Source organism: Cotesia typhae, unplaced genomic scaffold (assembly GCF_013202065.1).
Source record: "Cotesia typhae breed Kobodo isofemale line unplaced genomic scaffold, CoteBio_Ctyphae scaffold_13, whole genome shotgun sequence".
In the NCBI taxonomy this organism is placed as follows: Eukaryota; Metazoa; Arthropoda; class Insecta; order Hymenoptera; family Braconidae; genus Cotesia; species Cotesia typhae.
Window position 1 is genome coordinate 9,492,893 of NW_027423774.1, and position 21,873 is coordinate 9,514,765.

Genomic DNA, 21,873 nt, shown 5'->3' on the forward strand with positions numbered 1-21,873 from the left:
TCTAAGAAAAGAAGTAATTTACTTAGGTCATCTCATTTCTGCCGACGGTGTCAAACCTGACCTCGAGAAAATTAGAGCAATTAAAGAATACGAAAGACCCTTTAGTACCACACAAGTAAGAGAATTTCTTGGACTTGCTGGTTATTATCGGCGTTTCATAAAGGATTTTGCAAAAATAGCTAAACCATTATCGGATCTTACAAGTAAAAACGCGAAATTTATCTGGACTCCTGAACACCAGGAAGTATTTGAAACTTTACGCGAAAAACTATGTACAGCTCCGATATTACAATACCCAGATTTTTCAAAACCCTTTATTTTAACTACCGATGCATCTAACTACGCAGTTGGTGCAATTCTTTCTCAGGGTAAAATAGGTGAAGATAAAATAGTAGCAGCAGCCTCTCGTGTACTAAATAAACACGAGAAAAATTACTCTACGACAGAAAAAGAGATGGTTGCAGCTCTATTCGGTATGAAAGCTTTTAGGCCCTATATTTACAGTAAAGAATTTACTCTCGTCACCGATCACAGACCTCTAGTATGGGTAAACTCAATGAATGACCCGACATCTCGTGTGATGAGGTGGAGAGAACGACTTAAAGAATTTGAATATACGGTATTATATAAAGCGGGTAGGAAAAATACAAATGCCGGCGCCTTATCTCGTAATCCCGTATCAGAAAAACGCGAAGCATATCCAATAAAATTTAAATGGCGACCCACGGGCAAACCGGGGATTGCAAGACTCAGAACAACCGATACGTCAGGCTCTGAGATCAAGATTACAAAAAAACGGAAAGTGGCTATCCACTTAGAAAAAGATAGTCCAGACAAAAATTCAAAAATAAATCCTAAAAATAAAAATCAATTTTCAAAAATTAATGCTAATTCAGTCGACGGGGTTAGTATTATGAATTCAAAAATTTTACCGGAGGCTAGTACTCAGGCGGCGGAGTTAAACGACTCAGTCGAAAGGCAAAATTCTGACAAAACGAAGCAGATGGCTAATAAAATCGTGGTTTCACCTGATGAAAGTACTCAGGCGGCGGAGTTAAACGACTCAGTCGAAAGGTCCTCAACTGGCAAAACGATCCAGGCGACTAATATAATCGTGGTTTTACCGGATGAAAGCACTCAGGCGGCGGAGCTAAACGACTCGGTCGAAAGGCAAAAATCTGACGATACGAAGCAGATAGCTAATAAATTCGTTCATAAAAATTCAAATAAAAATTATTCTCCTGACACAGATAATCAGGCGGTTGAGCCGTGGGCCTCAGTCGAAATACCTTCGGAAAGACGCGATGGAAATAAGAGTAGCTACCTGTAAATCAACGGTCATTTTCAAAGGGAACAAATAAAGTTAGGATAAGTAGAAACACCGACGAAAACGAAAAACGGTATATTCCCTACCCTATCGATAAATCGAAATCCAAACACAAAAATTTAGATTCGGATTCAAAAATAACAAATACAAACGAAAACATAAATTCAAAATTAAATTTAGCAAATACTGATAACAAAATGAATTCAGATAAAAATAAAAATTCATCAAATAATAATAATCAAAATGATAAATCAAATAATGATTTAAAATCATCAAATACAGAAAATAAATTTACCACAATAGGTAATGTAAGTAAATTACCTGACTATTCTGATGAATCATCATCATCAGTATCGGGTAACATAATTGACGCATTAACGCTAAGAAAGAAACTCATTAGAAATAATGAAGTTTTATTATCAGACGAAGAATCAGACATGACTGACTTCGACTTATCATACATAAATAAAGATTCAAATAAATCTTCAAATAAAATTAATTCACAAAATCAAAATCTATTATCCAAAAATTCCCAAATACAAAAATCCAAAAATACAAAAATACAAAAATCACAGAACCTACATTACCACCTACAGAAAATACAGACATACCAACGACAGCTACACAATTTACTCCAAACGTACATACACAAATCAAAGATAATAAATTCAAAAATAGATTTATTCCTTTTCAATATAAGAGAACACAAAGGTTCGCGGATTTTACACCGTCTCCAATATTTCGTACGCGTAAAAGAATTAATAAAAATATTAGCAAAACAACGTTTAGAGTTATCGACAGTTCAGATGATGAATCGAATACTGAAGAATCGGAAGTAATAGACTCAAAAATATATTCAAGTCATTCAAATGACATTAGTTCAGAATCCCCTATAGAAACAATCCCAATTACTCAAAGATCGCCAAATAAAATAAACAGACAAAAAGTAGAAGATATGGGAGGTGCTGTATCGTGGTCTTCAGACGAAGGCGACAATCACCCTCAACACATAACATTCGAAGCTCTTATTCATAATGATAATGATAATAACATGTTTATAGAAAATATAAACGAAATTTCTAATGCCATGCAATCAATGACAGTAGATTCATCCGAAGAAAAAATACCTTCAACACTCATTACACAGACTAAAAATAAAATAACAGACAAACAAATAGACATTAACAAAGACGATAGAAAAGAGATAGTTCAAACGGTAAAGACTAATGACCCTCCACCATTACGCAGATCTACGAGACAACGAAAACTTAAAACATGTATGTGTGGATTAGATAATACAAGCACACATACACACACACACATAAACATACACCAAAAATAAAACAGACTCTTTCAAAGAAGATTCAAAATAAACAATTTAACAATAAAATTGCAAAAAGACAAAAAAACATTAAATTACCACACATAATGGTAACGTTAAAAGCACTCAAAAATAATAATAATAATAAAAATTCAAATACAAATAAGATTACAAAAACAAAAAAAAATTGTCAACAATAGCCGAAAATAATATTACTGAAAATAAAAATATAAATTCTATAACTCCACAAAATTCACAGAAAGATTCAAACTCACATAGATCGAGCCAAACACAAAAACAAAAAGAGATCGATAATATCGACACGCAAACTGAACGAGAAAATCCTAATTTACCCATCCCAGATACAGAAAATCCCGAAAAAGAAAATAAAACATTAAACGAAACTCAAAATAACTCTAACCAAACTATAAACGCTTCATACATAGACGATTCCGATGATGACATAGGAAATAACGATATTAGTAACCGAATAAATTCGCAACAGTTAGATTCGATTTCAGAAGAGACTAATAATATAAATAAATTAGTAACACATGATGGTGAAATTAACAATGATGAACCTAATGGCAGCGACAACGATCGATCTAGCGATCACAATAACGATCAACCCCGTGACGATAATAACGCTCGACCTATAGACGACAACAACGATCCGCCTGATGACAATAATGACGATTCACCCCAAGATGATAATGATTCGGATGATAATTCAACAGACTCAGATTTTTCGAATATTTCAGATGATTTTAGTAACGAAAATATATTAGAAACAAAATATAATTTAGAAATGTAGAAGAATAGTTATTTATGTTTTGTAAATGCAGACGGTACAGTACATAGCGATATCGGAAAGAAACTTATAGAATTAGGATACTTAAATAAATTAAAGTCAAATAGTACATATAAATTGGGCGATATAATTAAAATGGGTACTTCTAGAAAGAAGGTAATCGCTTTAGTAACACAAAGTAATAGCGGAGATAATCCGACAGAGATAGACTATTTAAAATCTTTCAAAAATTTAAAAACTTATCTCTTAAATAACAATGTTAAAACAATTAGCGTCTCACAAGGTCGAAGTAACTTAAACGAAACCGTTTGGTCTAAAATAAAAAGTATTATCACTAAAAACTTTGCAGGAACAGAAATGAAATTCACAATTTGTAGAGATTTAATTATAATTCCTCCGGTAGAAGACAGATATAAAATCATGTTAGAAAATCACGAAACTCCAATGGCAGGTGATAAAGGAGTGACAAAGATATACAATAGGATTAGACACAGATATTTTTGGGATAATATAAAAATCTAGGTAGAAGATTTTGTACGAAAATGCATAAGTTGTCAGAAAAAGAAACTAGTTAGAATAAAAACTAAACAACCGATGGTAATTACGGATACATCAGCACAAATTTGGGATAAATTAGCATTAGATATAGTAGTCCCAAATAAAACATCAGCTAATGGTTACTCTTATATTTTAACTATGCAAGACGATCTCTCAAAATTTTGTTTCGCAATACCGTTAGTAACAATGACTGCTAAAGATATTGCAGAAGCCTTAGTAGAACATTTTATTTGCAAATTTGGATGTCCAAAAGTTATTTTAACTGATCAAGGTCAAGCTTTTATAGGAAAAGTTATGACTTGTTTAGCAAAAACATTCAAAATTAAACAAATAAAAACAACGGCGTTTAGAGCACAAGCGCAAGGCGGTTTAGAACGTAGTCATCAAGTTCTAACAGACTACATTAAACACTATACGACTAAAAATGATTGGGACCGATGGTTACCACAAGCGACACTAGCATACAATACTAGTGTACACGAAGGCACAAAATTTACAACTTTTAAATTAGTATTTGGCAAAGAAACTCGTTTACCATCAGAGTTCTCCTACTTAGACGACATACCGACATACGCCGACTACATCAAAAATCACGCAACGAGATTACTAGAAACTCAAAAAGAAGCTAGAGAAAACCTAGAAAAAGCTAAACAAAAATCAAAAATTAGATACGATAAAAATATACATCCAATAAATTTTAAAATAGGTCAAAACGTTTATTTAGTCAAAAACCAAAAAACAGGCAAATTTGATGACAATTACCTAGGTCCTTATAAAATTACCGAAATATTTCCAAATAAAAATGACATTGAAATAGAAATAAAACAGGGAAAAAGAAAAATAGTCCATTGTGACAGAGCAAAAATTGCACATTAATAAAAAACCGAAACAAAGAGTGAAACCACGCGCAGAAATCATCCTCTCTTCTACGTCCAAAAATTTGAATCCTTGTCCCCCACTTTCCCCCAAATGAATCATTTTTCTGAGAAAATAAATTTTCAAGAAAAATAAAAGTATATAATTACACATATATATTAAATAAATTTTTTTTTACAAAATTATATAGATTAAACAAAAATAATTTAAAGATGGAATAATTAAAAGCAATGCCCTAAAACTTTAAGAGAAATATAACAAGAAACTACAGGCATAATTAAAACACAGAATTATAAAATTTTTCTTTCCTATTTCTCAAACAAATAAATTTTTTTTTCTCTCCCAAAGGAAAATACGACCCCTAAAGAAAATATATAGATATAGTAAATTAAATTTTTTAGTTAACAAAGTAATAAATACTGTCGCACATATATAAAAACGGAATATTTCTCTCACTCTTTCTTTCAAAATATTTTTTTTTCTCTTTCTCTCTATACACACATATATATTCAAAAGAATCAAAAATGTTAATAAAGACTTAATAATTAATTTAAAAAGAAATTTTTCATTTTTTCTCTCAAAAAAAAAATTACAAAAGAGAAATAAAAAAATAAAATAATATAAATACGATAATTCAGAGTTTATTAGTTCCAGTAGAAGGAATAAATTAGAAGATATAAAACATCTAAAAATCACTAAAAATATATCAAAGTACGACGAGAAACAGATTTTTTTTTTCAGAAAAATAATGACATACTTTTCTTACAGGAAATATAAAATAAAAAAAAAAAAAATATTAAATTTTTAATAATGTTTAGATATAAGAATGAACCACAACATCGAATATATAGATAAATAAAAAAAAAATTCAAGTGAATATATAGATATATAGAAATACTAATAAAAAATAAAATAATAATAATAATAAATAAATAAACATTTAAGCTTTATAGAGATAGCAAAGAATTACCGATTCACGTAAAAATAATTAAATGTACAAATTAAGTAAATAATCATAGATTTTATTTTTCAATAGTACGTAAATTTTTTTTAGCCAAGAGAGATGCTAATAATAATAACAAATTAATAAATTATAAATAATAATAAATTGAAAACTAAATTTTTTTTTCAAATGACAGCGGAGTAAAATACCAACTTAAAAGATAACAAAGATAACGCAAATGTACATGTATTTTTTTCCAAAAATAAGAAGATTATTGTCATTAAGGTTTTAAAGAATTTTAAAAGAAAAAGATACACGTAAACTCAAACGTAATACTACAATTGATTATATAAGTAAAAACAAATAAAAGAGGATTATTGTCATTAAGATTTCAGAAAAACTTAAAAATAATACAAGTAAGTACAAACACTTAGGTACAGTTCGAAATGACAAAACATGTAAGCAAAACGACGTTGTACAAAAATAAGTTATCTCAGAATCATCGGAGTATCTCTTGACTCACAAGGGACGCGAGTCTACTGAGAGGGAGCAATCTTCTAAAAATTTTTTTTGAATAAAGTTTAACGCGCGAAAAAATTTTTTTTCTCATAAGCATAAATTAAGATCAATACCCCCTAAACAACAAACGGGACGTTTGTCTAGAGGGAGGGACGTGTTACGCCCCCACCTGCATTCGCAGATATCGCCGATAGCGAATACGCGCGCTAATTTAATCTCTATCAATTGTACAATAATTTCATAAATATTCATTTTTTATAAATATAATGTTAAATGATAAGTAAAGAATTCCAAATGTTAAATATTAAATACTAAATATAGAAATAGAAAATGATAAGAAAAGTGAAACTCAGCCAACGTCTGAGTAAACAAAATATTTTTAAGTTTATATTAACATTTTCTCACGAAGATTGTTAATGGAAAATGATTCATTGTAAGACGACTAGCGTTGAGTCCATAAGTATATTCGAAAACGTTCGAGGAATGTTCTAAATAAATGATGATAACGAACGCCTGCGTGTCCTGGACTCTGGAGTTGAGTCAGCGCGGATCATCGGAGTGAGACTCGGAGATGCCGCGCAGATCAACTCAGGAGAATAGGACATTCGGGGCCTGATACGCAACCCTACTCCCCTCAGGGCGCGGCCCTTCTACGAGGAGATATAAGCAGGGTGCACGGATAGTTCGAGGCTCTCTTTTTCCTAAGGCTCTTTTTGATCTCAAAGTTACGAACTTAAAGCTCTTCTCGATTAATTCTTGTCGCGAGACTATCAAATCAAATCACGTTAAATACTATTACGTACTACACGGCAGTTGTCAAACCACTCAAATTAAAAGTGTATTTTAAATAGTTAAATAAATCCATTTATTAATTAAATTCACCGAAGTTAGTTATTTCGGAGTTAGTTCGAGAACCTCTACTTACGACTCTGGAGGTCGTATCATCTTTATCTCCAGCTCTAGTTGTTCTACTGGTCATACCCAAACCCAAGGGGCAACCGGGACGTAACACAAGATTGAGCTTTTGAATTTATGCAATGAAATTATTTTGCATTTAGTTTTATTTAAAAAGAGTTTATTACATTTGCACCAGTTGACAAAAATATTCAGGTTGTCCTGTAAGAAGGTACAATCATTTATACTATTTATGGCAAGATATATTTTTGTATCATCAGCAAATAGATCAACGAATACTGATAGCATAAATCCAACATCATTAATAAATATAAGAAAGAGTAATGGACCAAGGTTTGATCCTTGCGGAATTCCTGATGTTGAATAGTATACTCGAGAAAAAAAATCATTGTAAAGTACTTGGTTTTTTCTGTTTGTAAGATAGGATATCATGAGATTGTTTATTTGCTCCGGTAAGCCAAGTTTGATTATTTTGTCTATTAGTATATTAATGTCTACCTTATCGAAAGCCTTAGAGAAGTCAGTGTGAATAACATCTACCTGATTCCCACAGGATATATTATCCGTAATATATTGAGTGTATGGAAGTAGGTTTATTATTACAGATCTCATCTTCAGAAATCCATGCTGAGAAGGTGCAATATAAGGTGTAAAGTACACTAGTAAAATGTCATATAAAATCATTTCAAAAATCCTAGCGAATGTCGGTATAATAGAGATAGGTCTGTAGTTTTCTATAATTGTTTTATCACCAGACTTATGAATTGGACAGACTTTTGCTGTCTTCCAAACGGTAGGAAAGACACCTTTAACTAGACAGTCCTGGAAAATTATTTTTAGCGGAAAAATTAATGCACCTGAGCATTCCTAGACAATTTTACAAGGGATACCATCGAGGCCAGCTGACATTTTGTTAGGAAGTTTTTTTATGCAGCGCATTATATCCAGTTCAGTTGGTAATTCAACACCACCCATGTGATTAAGATTACAGACTGTAAGGCGGGAGAACACTTCATCATCAAGTCGTTCGTATACGCTACTAAAAAATAATGCAAAAGAATTTACAATCTGCTGAGAGTCATCAACATAGTTATTATCTATGACAAAGCTACTAGGAAATTGTTTGTTGGTTTTTTTTTATTTGATGTGACTCCAGAAGGATCTGGGATCCGAGAGGAGTTTTTCCTCAGTTTTTTTGATATAATTCTTATATGCTAACTTGATTTTTGCTTTAAGAACTTTCCTGATGTGCCTGTATTGTTCATGAAAATAAGATGATGTATCTATACTTTCTTTATATTTATGGTGAAGTGTTTCTTTCATCTTACAGTCATATATGATATCAGCTGTAAACCACGGAGGATATTTGGAGGGTTTGTAATTGTGAGTTTTGATCCTAGGTACTGATTTAGAAATTGCTAAGTCCAATTGGTTGTAAAGATATTTACACTTTTCATCAGGTGAAGGATATTCAGATAAAGGTTCCCAACTTATAAGTTCTAGCTCAGATAAGAGTCGCGATATATCAATTTTATGGAAGTTGTAATTTCCCAGAGGTTTCTTTGTAACAAATTTGGGTCTTACCAGATTAGTGGAAACAAGGATCCTTAACGCCGGGTGGTAAGAGTCAGATTTTACCAGAGGAGATTGATCCTCATTAACCATACATTCAATCGATGATAATACTAAATCAAGAATTCTATCATGACTGTTCAATACTTCATTGAATTGTCTTAAGTTGTTAAATAATGAGAAATTAATTAGTAGATCAGCCTTCCTATCCAATCCACCGGCCAAAGAGTTCAAAAATTGTGGAGAGTTAAAGTCACCCAGTAGTACCAAAGCTTCAGCTTCCATTGCAGAGTGTGACGAGAGCAATTCAAGGAGATCGGAGTAGATATGTGTAGGTAGGTCAGGTGGAATATAAATATTTACTATATGAGTTTTAATATTAAGATTAGTAATTAAAATTCCCACGATCTCAACCTGTGGGAAGAGGTGATGAATGTTATCAAATTTTAATGGCACTACATTCAAAGTATTCCTGCATGCAATCAGTACACCTCAACTCGATCTTCTGAACTCCTCTCGTCGATCACATCTAAAAACAGAATAATTATTATTGAATATTTCGCTATTATGAACTCCTGACTTAAGCCATGTTTCGGAAAAAGTAAAAATGTCATACTCAACCATATATGTTTTACTAAAGATGTCATCCAGCTTAGTATTTAATCCTCTTACATTCTGATAATATGTTGTAAGTTCAAAAGAACTTAAGTTTAAGTTGTTGACGCTCTTGGAGTCGAAGCTGAAGTATTTTGAAGCTGAACTATGATCGGTTGACCGTTTCGACTGACAATCTTCAAATTCTTCTCTCCAGCTGCTATCCTCTCCTGAAGTTGTTGTTGGACTAGCTTCTGCTCCTTTCTTTGGAGTACTGTGTGATCGTGAACGATTGAGAAGTTTTTTACTGGTAGTAGAAAGTTTTTCGTCCTCTTCGCCTTTATCAAACCCGATATTATCTGATCAACAGAAATGTAATTAGCAAAAGTAACTAGCAATAACTAGCAATAAAAAGTAATTAGCAATAACCTTGATTGGTCTTGGGTGAAGCGATTCTGAGGAAAATTTACCAATTCTAGAACACGAAACTATTTCAACCTTGTTTGCAAGAGTGTCGCATATTCCTTGTACTTGATTGAAATCATTTGATAGACGTTCTGAAGACGATACTGAATTAGGTTCGTTAATTCCAAGAAATAATGCATTATTTCTTCTAGCTATTCGATCATCAACCTCCCTCAGTAATACTATGTTGTCATTTAAACATTGAGTCTCAGAGATTCTGTTAGTGAGCTCTGTAATTTTTTTATTATTAGTGTTGATTGTGTTTGCATTCAACTCAATTCTAGTGTCAAGTTCAGTGACTTTATTTTCTATAGAGCTAATTCTCTTTTGAAATTGTTCTGTGAAGGTTTGCACTTGAGATTTTAGTCCGTTTACACTGGTAATGACAGGAGCTAATTCAATTTTGATGTCATTTTTGAAATCTTTTCTTAGTGCGAGCATTTCTAGTTTGAACATGTCGCGGATTTCATCAGAAGTGGATGCGGATCCTCTTCTTCCGCAACATCATTGGAAGATACCACCAGGTAGAGGCACGGCTTGTTTTGCACAACTGGGATGATAGTACGATTGACAGTTAGTACATTGTGCATGATCTTTTGCGATACTTGATGAACACCCACGACATTTAGCGCCGACCGAAGTATTGGCTTGTTTATTGTCTTTAGCTTCACTCATTATGTTAATAAGAATCTATTTTATCCTTATAGTTTATAGTTTATGGCAGGTGAATACGGCACTGGGCTAATAAAGTTGTCTAAAGTCACGTATATATGCGCCCTGGAGTATTACATTACGTGAACACGGCACTGAGCTTAATAAAATTGGCTAATACCACGTTACTAATAAATATTCTCAGAAATATATCATAATCCAAAAATATATTGGTTAATATAATATGATGATATTAAATAACACTTTCCCTGAGAATATGTTCATATAATTATGCCAATTTGGAGCAATAAATGTTCTTTTAATTTCAGTGTTTAATTTTTTATATAATGACGCCACGTGTAAGGTGGCTAAAGTAACTGTCTATGTGCGGTTTATAGAAAAACTAATTATTGTTGATATTAAAATACAGATTACAGTAGTGAATTAATTAATATATTAAAAAATAATTTAGTCACACTATAATATGCAATTTATAATTAGTTAATGCAAAATAGTAACTGTTATTCACTAATAAATACGGAGCTCTATGAGTACGAGTGTACGTAGTTAGCGTATGCGCAGAACTATATAATGTGAAAATAATATTTAACCTAACTAAGAATCGAAAGCGAGCTGCGCTTTCGGGCGCTTTCCAGACCGATACCTAAAGCCCTACGCCGCACGACCGATAGGTGGTTTAACATCTTATTATTCTTATAAGCTAATCCTATGCGATGATTAAACATTACGGCTTAGTATTTATTATTTACATTATTTGTTTTATTTACTGCTGTTTATTGATGGAAAATAATTAACTTTTACATTATTTATAATTCATTGAACATTATAAAATTTAAAGTTTAACATATACTCACTCAAATATATAGATTTCGAAATGATCGTTTTAGCGTAATATTAAAATTTATAAAATATAAATGATGCCTCGAATTTATTATTACAAATAAACAACCATAGACTAAAAATTAGTTAAAATAAATATGAAGAACATTGTTGTTTTTTGATTCATCAGTCTCATTTTTGTAAAACTGAAAAGTATTGTTTTTAAAATTGGAAAACAGTGAAGTAGAATTACAATTCGTGTAATATAATTAAAATTGTCTGGTAACATTACAATGCACTGTGTAATTTTACAATGAAAATTGTAAAAATAAAAAAAAGTTTTAAAAATTTTTTATGAGATTATTGTAATATAAATTACACTAATTTTTTGTGATTTTACATACAATTATGCCGAATCAGATCACAAATAATATTTGCAAAATTGAAAAGTTTTTTCCTAAATATTGACGAACGGTTCTGTAATATTACAATGCGTGTTAGGTTTATACATGAAAATTGTAAAATTACAATACATCTTAGTAGATTTCCTGACAGGTGTTGGAAAATTACATGAGTTGTATTTTATTTTGCATTGCTATACACTGATTTGTAATTTTACTTATTATTCATTTTTAAATGTGATTGTAATTTTAAAAAAATTTTTAACAGTGTAGTATCCAAGTATTTGACAGTAACTTCAGTGCCATTCCAAATAGCTAACTTTACGCATTCGAATGCACACTTACTCAGTTGAATACCCATAAATTGTAAATCTCTTTCTTGAATTGTTGGTACTCTGAAGTTTTCTTCGCCTTCAGATGTAGATGTTGATAGCAGCCCGTGTAAGCGTGAAACTTTTGTTGATGACATTGATGGATTTTCATTACCATTGCACACCGGAGGATATTTTCTTTTCACAGATATTACTGACATTTTGTTTTTATTGATTGCATACCGAAGTTTAGTCCCATGGGTTGATTTACATTCTGAAGTACTAGAACTTGATGGTTTTTTATTATCTGTTCTCGCTGGAGAGTCTTTACTTTTTAAGGACATCACAGAAGACCCATCCTTACTAAGCGAATAAAAAAGTTTAGACCCATAATTCGATTTCGATGATGAAGTACTGGTACTTAGTTTATTTTTTGAACAAAAAACTTCACGAGGACGTACTTTACTGCCTTCATCATTATTTGTTTTAGTTGTAGTCAATAAAAAAAGTCGCAATTGCGAATTTTTTAATTTTAGTTTCTTGTTTACAAATTCCCAGAATTTACAATTCGTGCCATTTAAATCCGTAAATCTGTCAAAAACTTCTTGATTGTTGTTAGCTACTTTTACTAAAAAATTTTTCAAAATCTTTTCATTGAATTCATTTAGCATAGCTTCAATTGATAGCTTTTTGATTTCTTCAATGCTGTATTCGATGCTGCAGTCAAGCTCAATCTTTTTTATTCCACCGACAGGTTCTCTCATTTGCTTATAACAGCTGACAGTTAAACTTCCTTTGTGCGTCCATCCAACGTAAAGCATTTTTTTGACCTTTTTGGCAGCTACCTGTTGAAATATTATTCATATAAACAATACAACTGTTCGTTTTAGATAAATAAATATTAATAATAAGCAATAATACACTAAATAATGAGAATTTAATAAAAAATGACTAACATCCAATTTATAGAGTACTATATTTACCTGAATTTCCTGGTTTTCGATTAATTCTGAATTTTGACCTGGTTTTCCCTCAATTATATTCATTATCTCTGTAATCCTTTTCTTCTTAATATCATTCACATTACGATCTGTTGAAAGAAATTTAGTTTTCAGAACTTAATTACAAAATAAACTTATAAACAATACATCTACATAGATTCTAATTTTTTTTTTTTTTTTTTAATTGTTATTTAAAGTCGGTTTTAACTGCTGTGGTCATATCGCCGACTTTTAACTGTTGGAAGTGGTACGTTGGGGACTTTTTGGGTTGTGGAAATCTTAATCTACGCGGCATGGGTCGAATATCAACCAAGATGGTTTCTAAGACCAGCTTGGGATTCGAACCCATGCCTGGCCGGTGAGCTAGTCCGAGCTAGTCTATAGACCATGCACCTTAGACCACTCGGCTTACCTCATCGGTTCAGATTCTAAATTATTTATTTATATTGTTCTATTATTTTTCTCATAAAATGTATATTCAGTAATTTTTCAATGGTTACAATTTTTTTAAAACATCACTCCTACTGATACTAATATAATTAAATATTTTATTTAAAATTTTAACATTACATTTCATACAAATTACCTTTCAAAATATTGATACAGTGAACTTCATTTTCATGCACACCTTGGATCAACTCAAATTTGTCATTAGCTATATTAAGCCCACACTTTTTATAATTGTCATTAAATGTTAGTCCACTTACGCCTGGAAAATATGCACGAACTGTTTGTATGCTCAAGATATTTTCTTTAACTGGTAAGTGAACTGATATTTTGTTATCTGTTACTTGCACAAAATTCATTTTTTGTATTTGACATAGACAGATAAGTTTTCAACGGTAATAATTAATAAATCGACACAAATTTTATTGAATTATGTCCGGCCCCAAGTTGGGCACCACTGTAACGTGGTTGGTCTCGACTGTTCGTTCGATGATAAAATTTCATATTAGAAAGATAATTCGTATAAATTTTAATTTATTAATTAAATATGAACTGAGCCGAAAAGACATGGCTGTTAGACTCAGAGTGTAACCAACTCGAAGCTGTAGCTTATAAGAGTTGATGCTGCTTCAGATGCCTGTAGCTTTAGATTTTACGGCGGACTAAGCCGATAGCTTTCAAAGCTACAAATCGCTAAATTGATTGAATTCGAGTAAAGAATATGGTTATTATTTTATATACTGATTTATGAGGCAATTTTTGATATAAAATCGTATGAATGATATTTCATCAAATTTTACATAATTTTGGAAACCATTCTCATTGTAAAAAATTTTGATAAAGCATTTCCGTAAAAAAAATCTGGAAAACGGTTGACCCTAAAGGCCATCCCTGCAACTTCCCGGTAATTCCATATCTAAACGCTTAAAATTGCAATTATGACGTTTTTGAGCTGTTCGAGCTGAAATATATAAATTATATAATTTTGAGCTCTTCGAGATCGGAAGTCTGATGAAAGTCTAATAAAAAACTTTTTTTTGAAATTTCAAACTGCTCTCACTTTAGAATGAATCAACCGCTTTTAATATGATTGGCAGTTTTTCATGCCCTTTAAGTAAATCGACAACAAAAATTTTTTAGATGAAAAATTTTGGAATTATTCCAAAAAAATTCTTTTTTTAGTTTTCTTTCCTTTACGATATCTGTCGAACAAATCAACCGATTTTGACCGAATGAGCAGCAATCGACGTGGTTTTTCAAAGTTGAGAGCTGATTAGTTTTCGAAGTTGATCGATATAACCGTTCAAAAGTTATTTGAAAAAAACCACTTTTAAAGAAAAATTTTTTCACAGATTTTTTTAGATTTCTCGAAATCGATTTGTCCAAATTTCATTTATGAATAATTTTTTTCTCAGTTGTAGTTGGCGCTGCCCGAGTCGAAATCTCCAATGTAATTCTAACGTCTCAAACGTGATTCCAACGTTATTCCATCGCTTCAGACATAACAGAGAAAAAACTTATGCAATGTATAGTGATCATTCCACGCCAAATTAACTAGCGTTGAACCCAATATCTTTCAAATTTTTTCAAAATGGGATTCCTTCATTTAATATTTTTAACTTCCCGTTAAGAAAATTCAATATTTTCAAAAATCGAGATGTTATTGATTCCTCCCTGTTTTTCGAAAATTGAGTTAACATCAGATCTTTACGTTTTGAGGTCCTAGGAAGCTAATTTGACTTTTTCAAAGTGTTGTATTTTATTTGAAATTGTTGATTGTATGAGTGTAATTTTTTAACAAAGAGATTAAGTTATAAATCGATCCATGATACAGCTTGCAATAATTAATTATTATGTGTGATTTCAAGTTCGTTTTTTTTTTTTTTTTTTTATAAAAACAAATAACATTACGTCAACCAAGTGGAGATATGTCGCACCAATAAAGTTATCAGTCAGAGTAGTTTCCTACAACCTCAAAACGTAACGATAAAATGATAACTCAATTTTCGGAAAACATTGCAACATGATGAATTTACCTTGTATTGATTAGTCGTCGGAAATCGATTATAGTTCGACGCAGCACTAGCGTGTCTAGGTCTTCGGAACCTTTAGTGATAATCAAGAGGGGGAAATTTTGGGTAAGTACACGTGAGCCGGCGATCGCACCAACAGAAAAGGTTTGACAGCTGACTCAGTCAGTCGCAAAATAAACTATCAAGGTAATTATCTGTTTGCGCGTTGTACATTGGAAGGTGGCGATAAATCAAACTATTTCTAATATTTTATCATTTATAATTACTAATACGTAGTTAAACTGGAAAAAATCACTGTCAACTATCACTGGACGAGTTGGATCCCCGGAGTAATTTCAACAAAAAACCTAAATCCGAGCAAATTTCCTGGATCGAAGAAACAGGAAGTGAGTGGATTCACCGAGCAATTTTCACCAGGTATCGTACTTACTCCCTGGGCGGAAAGTGGACCGCGGTTTGCACTCGATTTACTTCACCTCTTCTATTTTATTTATATAAAATTTATCTCTTTCTTCAATTAAATTTATAATATTCGTTAGTTTGGACTGAGTGATTTTCATGTGGATTTATACCCGAGAATCATTCAGTCAAACTTGAGGTGTAAAATCATTGATAACATTCGTAGTGAGAATTTCAACTAACTGAAAACAATCAATTCAACTTATTCAATATCTGAAATTGTTTTATTAATTGTGTTAGTTTTTAGAACTAATTAATTCGAGTAAAACTATTGATTAATTTTTACGCTTGAGAAAAACCGACAAGTGTCTTCTCACGAATTCTTGGTCAAGCGTTGGTAGATATTTTACGTCCTAGTTAATCCGAGTACCCAAGGTCATAACAACCAAACTAGCGAATATTCTAGCGTCTATCTTACAAATGCCGACTTTTGTCAATTTTTCTGTTTGAATGTTTTACTACGGAATTTATTGAATTTAATATTGGAATTATTTTACTTGAGTTAATTTATATTATAAAATAATTTATTCATTCATATTATAATGCGGTAATTATCATTATTGATTTAATCGATTTTTGTATGGGAAATATTCTACATTGGGAATGTTCATATTATAAAAGTTTTATTGGAAATTTATATGTTATTACGTAAATTAGAACTGCTGATCAAGCAAATGGATTGTATGTGAAATTGATTTTTTTCCCCTCCGGACGTAAAGCGTCAACTTTAGCTCCGCCGCGCTAAACGAAGTTTCCGCTTTACGCCTTCGTCGAGGAAAAAAATAGTATACACTCCTCGGGAAGTAAATAAGAAAGCCTCAGATCACATGTTTGTTGACCTTGGCTTCACCTCGGCCAACAATTGCATGTGCTCTGAGACATTTTTTACTTTACTTCCTTAGAGGTGTAATATACTATTAAGTTAGTGATTTTAAATTTAATTCTGAAAATTGTATTATTGATATTAAAATAGTTCTGCGCATTAGAGCTTACGATAATGATAATTTTGTCAATCTATTATATTGTAGAAATTTAGTAAGAACTTATTAGTAATTGATTAATTAATTATCGGTATTGAACATTTAGCTCAGACTTATTATGGAATTAAGTTATTAATTTAGAAATATTGTTTGATTAATAAACTGATGACTGAATATTTTAAGTTGAAGATTTAACGTTGAATTTAATTTGTTATAAAATTTTGAAACTAAAAATAAAAGTCAATTCAGTCACGTGTGGATAATGTGTGTGAAAATTGTACGGGTTATGTGTGATAGAGAGTGTCAATAGTGTTAAGTATTGGTAGTCCGGTAGACTTAAAATCATGTTACAAGTGTGGAAAGTTGTTAGTTTTGGTAGTCCAGTGGAATTGTAGTTTTAAGTTTAGTTTTAGGCAGGTGTGGAAGACCGTTAGTTAAAAAAAGTCTATCTAGTTTTAATCAGGTTGTGGGAGACCGTCAATTGGAACATCCCAGCTAGTCATCGCATTGTCGTTTGGAAAGTATCGTTGCAAATATTGATTGTCTCGCGGTTAATTTCTCCGCATCGCTAAATAATAAGTTAACTATAGTGTGAGTGAGTGAGTGATAAAAGTTGTTAAATTGTTATTGTTAATAAATATTGGCCATATTGTTAACTAAGAATTTATTATTTAACAGCACCTTCCTCCACTCTCTCTAACCCTAAGATAAGCTCTCAGCTCTGGACCGGTTCCAGGAACCGTGATAATAAACCTGGTGGCACTCTATTAACTAATCTGGTTTTTAGTTCATTTTTATAGTTTCTTTATAATTTATTAGGGGCCAATTGAGCAGCAAGAAATTCTTTTACAACAGGGTGAAACCAATAACTTCCCAATTTTTTTTAATTTTCAATTTTCTGAGCGGGAAGTTATAAATATTAAATGAAGAAATTCCACTTTGAAAAAATTTGGAAGGGATCGAGTTCAAAGGTGTTCAATTTGGCGTGGAATAATCACTTTCATTATATAAATTTTTTGTCTTCCATGACTAGATACATTTTCATATTTATTTGTTTCATATTTATTTATTTGCAAAGTTCAAAACAATAAATTAACATTGAAAACGTTTGAATCACGTTTGAGACGTTGGAATCGCATTTGAGTCATTAGAAAAGTTGGAATAACATTGGAGATTTCGACTCGGGTGCTTCCTTATAGTATCTAAAAATCTTGATCAAATGTCAAAATTTATTGCATCAAGTATTTATGATAATTTGAATTAAGAAAAAATTACTTTCACCAAGAATGGAACTTCAAGAAAATTTTTCACTTTGGCAAACACAAATTCGGTCTTCCTTCAGGCACCTGAAAATTTTTCTTTCTGTGTAAAGCGACGCTGTAATGCAAGTGAGATACTAAAATTCTCAAGGAGAGAGTCCAAAGTCCGTGGACATATGATTATGAAGTTTAGAATTTTTAATTAACATAATTAGTCGTTTATTGTTCTTAACTAGTCGTGCGTTTTCACTGTTATCTAAGTGTAAAATGTACAACAAGCGAGACAACTGTGGATCTGGTTTAGACTGGTTATCTCAATTAAAAACTGCGGAAAGATTATAAAATATATCAACTATAACTTTATTTACACTAGATACACTTAATAGTTTATTATAAAGTCAGCGGATCGTTGTTAAAAAGATGGATAAGATTGACTGAGCGTGATTGCAAAAGCTATGCCGGTTGGCACGTGGTGATCACAATATCGGCACTGGAAAAAGCGGGGAATAAATTGCACAAACAACTTAAATTATCTGTAACTAATTCAAGAAAGAATTTAGCACAACTTATTAAAGCGAATTAGTAATCAATTAAGCGAAAAAGCGTTAAATTAGCACTAACGAATTAATATTAGCGCAATGGCGATGCGTTTACTCAAAAGCGTGGTTGCAAAAAGATAAAGATAAGAATGCGTCTTCTTTTTCGTCAGCTTCGGGAAGAAGGCTGACTGCGCATGTCAGCGGAGCAAGCGGCCAATCAGAAAATTCGGTCTATCGATGTCGACATCGATAGCCAATAGAATAAATCGATACATCTGGCGTGTTCGTGACGTGAGAGTAACTCGGTTTGCGCAAGCATCAGAAAATTCAAACAACAATTTTCTGGTTGGCTAATAATTGCGGGAACGAGCGGTTGTCAGGTACGACTCATTATTTTAGGAGTCCACCAGGGGCAAATTCATCGCGGCCTGTTCACCGAACACTAAGATATTTGAGTAATTGTTGATTTTATAAAAGACTATTTGATAAGAATAAGAAAAAAATGAAAATAACTGTTTCATTTTGATTATTTTGAAATACATGCATGAAGTTGAAAAATTTGTGACATCATATCAAGGGGGGAGGGATTCTGAAAATGTGACTACCTGTGACAAGGACAGGGAAGGGGTTAAAAAGTCCTGAAATTCGTGTGACGTAATTTATGCATGGCCCCTTACATGCCTTAGATTTTATTGTTTAATTTAACTTGATAAGATTCAAGAACTATTTGCATATCTTTTTTGTAATACTTCATTAATTTGAATGTCTCTTTTAATTCTAATCTTTATAATAATGAGGATTATTAACCTTCTGTATCTTCCGAAATTTTGATCAGGTAAAATAATAATATTTCATAAAATTTTTCGTTTCAACTTGATTTAATGAATAGACACCTGTCATACGTACTTCTGAGTAAACAGTAGAACCAATGACTCTAATTTTATTTTGTGAGAAATAAGAATTTTTCATTTTGAAGGACACAATTATTTTTTTTTTTTTTTATGTAACTAGAACTCTGGACTTAGCAAAACTTAAAGAGTAATGGATCAATTGATTACACTTTAATTATTCTAAATCTAAAACAATGAATAAAAGAATTTTTTAAAATTTACAGATATTTATTCAGAAGTGGAAATGCAGAACATCCTTCGGATAGATTTCATAACACAACAGTAGAAGTTTTACCAGACCTACCAAGTATACATGGGAAATACAACTACACTATTACTAAAGACGGTTATATTTCAATAGGTAATAGGATTTATAACAATATTTTCACCTATAATTTCAGTAAATAACCTTGTTAGATTCGATTCGTTGTTGTATCAAGCTTAGATAATTATCTTTTTGATCCGCTGAATCCGAATTTCAAGTTTGTTTGGTCCGGTCACCCTCCAGTTTTGAGTAAAATGCAAAAAACCTCGAAAAAAAGGCCAAAAATTGCAAAAAACTGGGGTTACAGCAATGAAAAAATTTTTGTGGACCCGAATCACGTATAGTTATTGTGTATTTCGAATAACTGAATCTAAATCTAAAAGTAAATTAGCCTGATGAACCGTCCAAATTTGAGAAAAAAAAACGAAAAATCAAAAAAATTGCAATAAGTCATGAAAAATTGAAGTTTTTGAAATAAAAATTTTTTTGGACTCAGATTAAGTATGATTTTCATGTATTTTGTTCCGCTGAGTTTGAATCTGAAATTTTCTTGCCTCGCTAACGTTGTAAAATTTAAAAAAATCTTAAAAAAAGGCCAAAAATAAATCGAGAAAATTGCAATCACAAAGACGAAAAAAAATCTATACAACATGATTAAATACTTTTTTTGTATTTTTTCACGCATAAAAAACAAGTTCAAAATTTGAAAATATGAAAAATTGTAATATCTATAAAAAATTACGTTTAACTATAATAAAGAGAACGATTTTCTCGAATTTCAAACTGCTCTTTGTTGGTATCGAACTCTTTTGTTCTCAAACAATCTACGCAGTAGATTTTTCTTCCGTTTGTTATCATCTCTTAGTGTATCTCTTTTCAGTGTCCAGCAAAAATCTGCCATTATTTAAATATTCCAATTTTCTTGATATCTAGTCTCCATTTCACTTATGTCTTGATGGAATCTCCTTGTTCTTCACTGTAGTCTCCAAGATTTTCAGGAAACTGATCAATGTGAGAATCCATGAAGTGCAGTTTGAGGTTCATTAAGCAACCTAAACTTCTGAAATTTGTAACCAATTCTTCTACTAATGTCCTGTAGTTTTTGCTTTTTTTATTTCCTAAAAACTTTTGAGACACATTTTTGAAACTTATCCAAGCTGCTTTCTCCGTCTCGTTCATTTTTCCTGTAAAATTTGCATCCTGAAATAGAGTTTGAATTTGGGGTCCGTCAAAAATTCCTTCTTTTAATTTTTCATCACTTTTCGCCGGAAATGTTTTTTCAAGTACTTGAAACAATCACCATCTTTGTCCAAAGCTTTGACATACTGTTTCATGAGACCTAGCATGATGTGAAGTGGTGGGAGCAGTTATTTTTACGGCGGAATCAATGGTGCTCGTATAACATGAGTAGCTAGATTGAATTTCGCTCTTGTAGGCTATTTTTTCTTTACATAGTGATTTTTCCTGTCTCTGCGATCCCAAAAACATAGATAGCAGGGATATTTTGTGAATCCCCATTGTTGACCTAAAAAAAGCGTTGCAATTTTCAGGTCTCCACAAATTCTCCATTGATGGTCGGAATAATTTATTTTATCCAATACTATGCCTAAGTTTTCGTAGGTCTCTTTTAGTTTAGTCGAATGAGCTATCGGGATCAGCGCTAATTCGTTCCCAATATGGAGTAATACAGCTTTGAGACTCCTAGTTGATAAATCTATAAAGAGTCCCCACTCATCGTCTATATAGATATTAGGTTTCAATTGATCAACCAATCCTTTGATGTCGCAACAGTACACCATCGAGTTCTCATCGTCTTTTGTAAATAATTTCCGGAACTCTTCTTCTCAAGTACGATAAAAAAAGGACGGTACTTTTTTAGCTAGCAAATTTTTTTCT

At 31.7% G+C, this 21,873-nt stretch overlaps 2 protein-coding genes across 7 annotated transcripts in view; one reads left to right on the plus strand and one right to left on the minus strand.

Annotated features, from left to right (window-relative positions):
• Mgat4a (alpha-1,3-mannosyl-glycoprotein 4-beta-N-acetylglucosaminyltransferase a) overlaps positions 1–21,873 on the plus strand; it is a 93,044-nt gene that overhangs the window by 24,020 nt on the left and 47,151 nt on the right. For 3 of the 5 annotated variants that reach the window (XR_012480392.1, XM_074253491.1, XM_074253490.1), the window contains one exon: positions 19,937–20,073. The exons of the other annotated variants lie outside the window; for them this stretch is intronic. Coding sequence is in view for 2 of the 3 variants with exons in the window: in XM_074253491.1 (XP_074109592.1) it covers positions 19,937–20,073 (137 nt within the window). In the remaining variant the exon portion in view is untranslated. The remainder of the gene's footprint in view (positions 1–19,936; positions 20,074–21,873) is intronic. 5 annotated transcript variants of the gene reach the window in all.
• LOC141534254 (uncharacterized) lies at positions 11,910–21,870 on the minus strand. 2 transcript variants are annotated; one of them, XM_074253495.1, is made up of 3 exons: positions 20,720–21,870; positions 13,088–13,194; positions 11,910–12,949 (listed from the first exon to the last, which is right to left on the minus strand). In XM_074253495.1, exons 2-3 carry the CDS (start codon positions 13,148–13,150, stop codon positions 12,008–12,010), a joined length of 1,005 nt encoding a protein of 334 aa, XP_074109596.1. In that variant the 5' UTR covers positions 13,151–13,194; positions 20,720–21,870; the 3' UTR covers positions 11,910–12,007. The 2 variants fall into 2 exon arrangements, with proteins under 2 accessions (XP_074109596.1, XP_074109595.1); XM_074253494.1 differs by lacking the exon at positions 20,720–21,870 and adding an exon at positions 13,518–15,990.

What these genes read in the sequence shown, in the direction of transcription:
- LOC141534254 (XM_074253495.1), bottom strand. Translation starts at nt 13,150, where the DNA reads ATGAATATAATTGAGGGAAAACCAGGTCAAAATTCAGAATTAATCGAA. An exon ending in TCGAAAACCAGGAAATTCAG is followed by an intron (nt 12,950 to 13,087) that starts GTAAATATAGTA and finishes ATATTTCAACAG; the next exon opens with GTAGCTGCCAAAAAGGTCAA.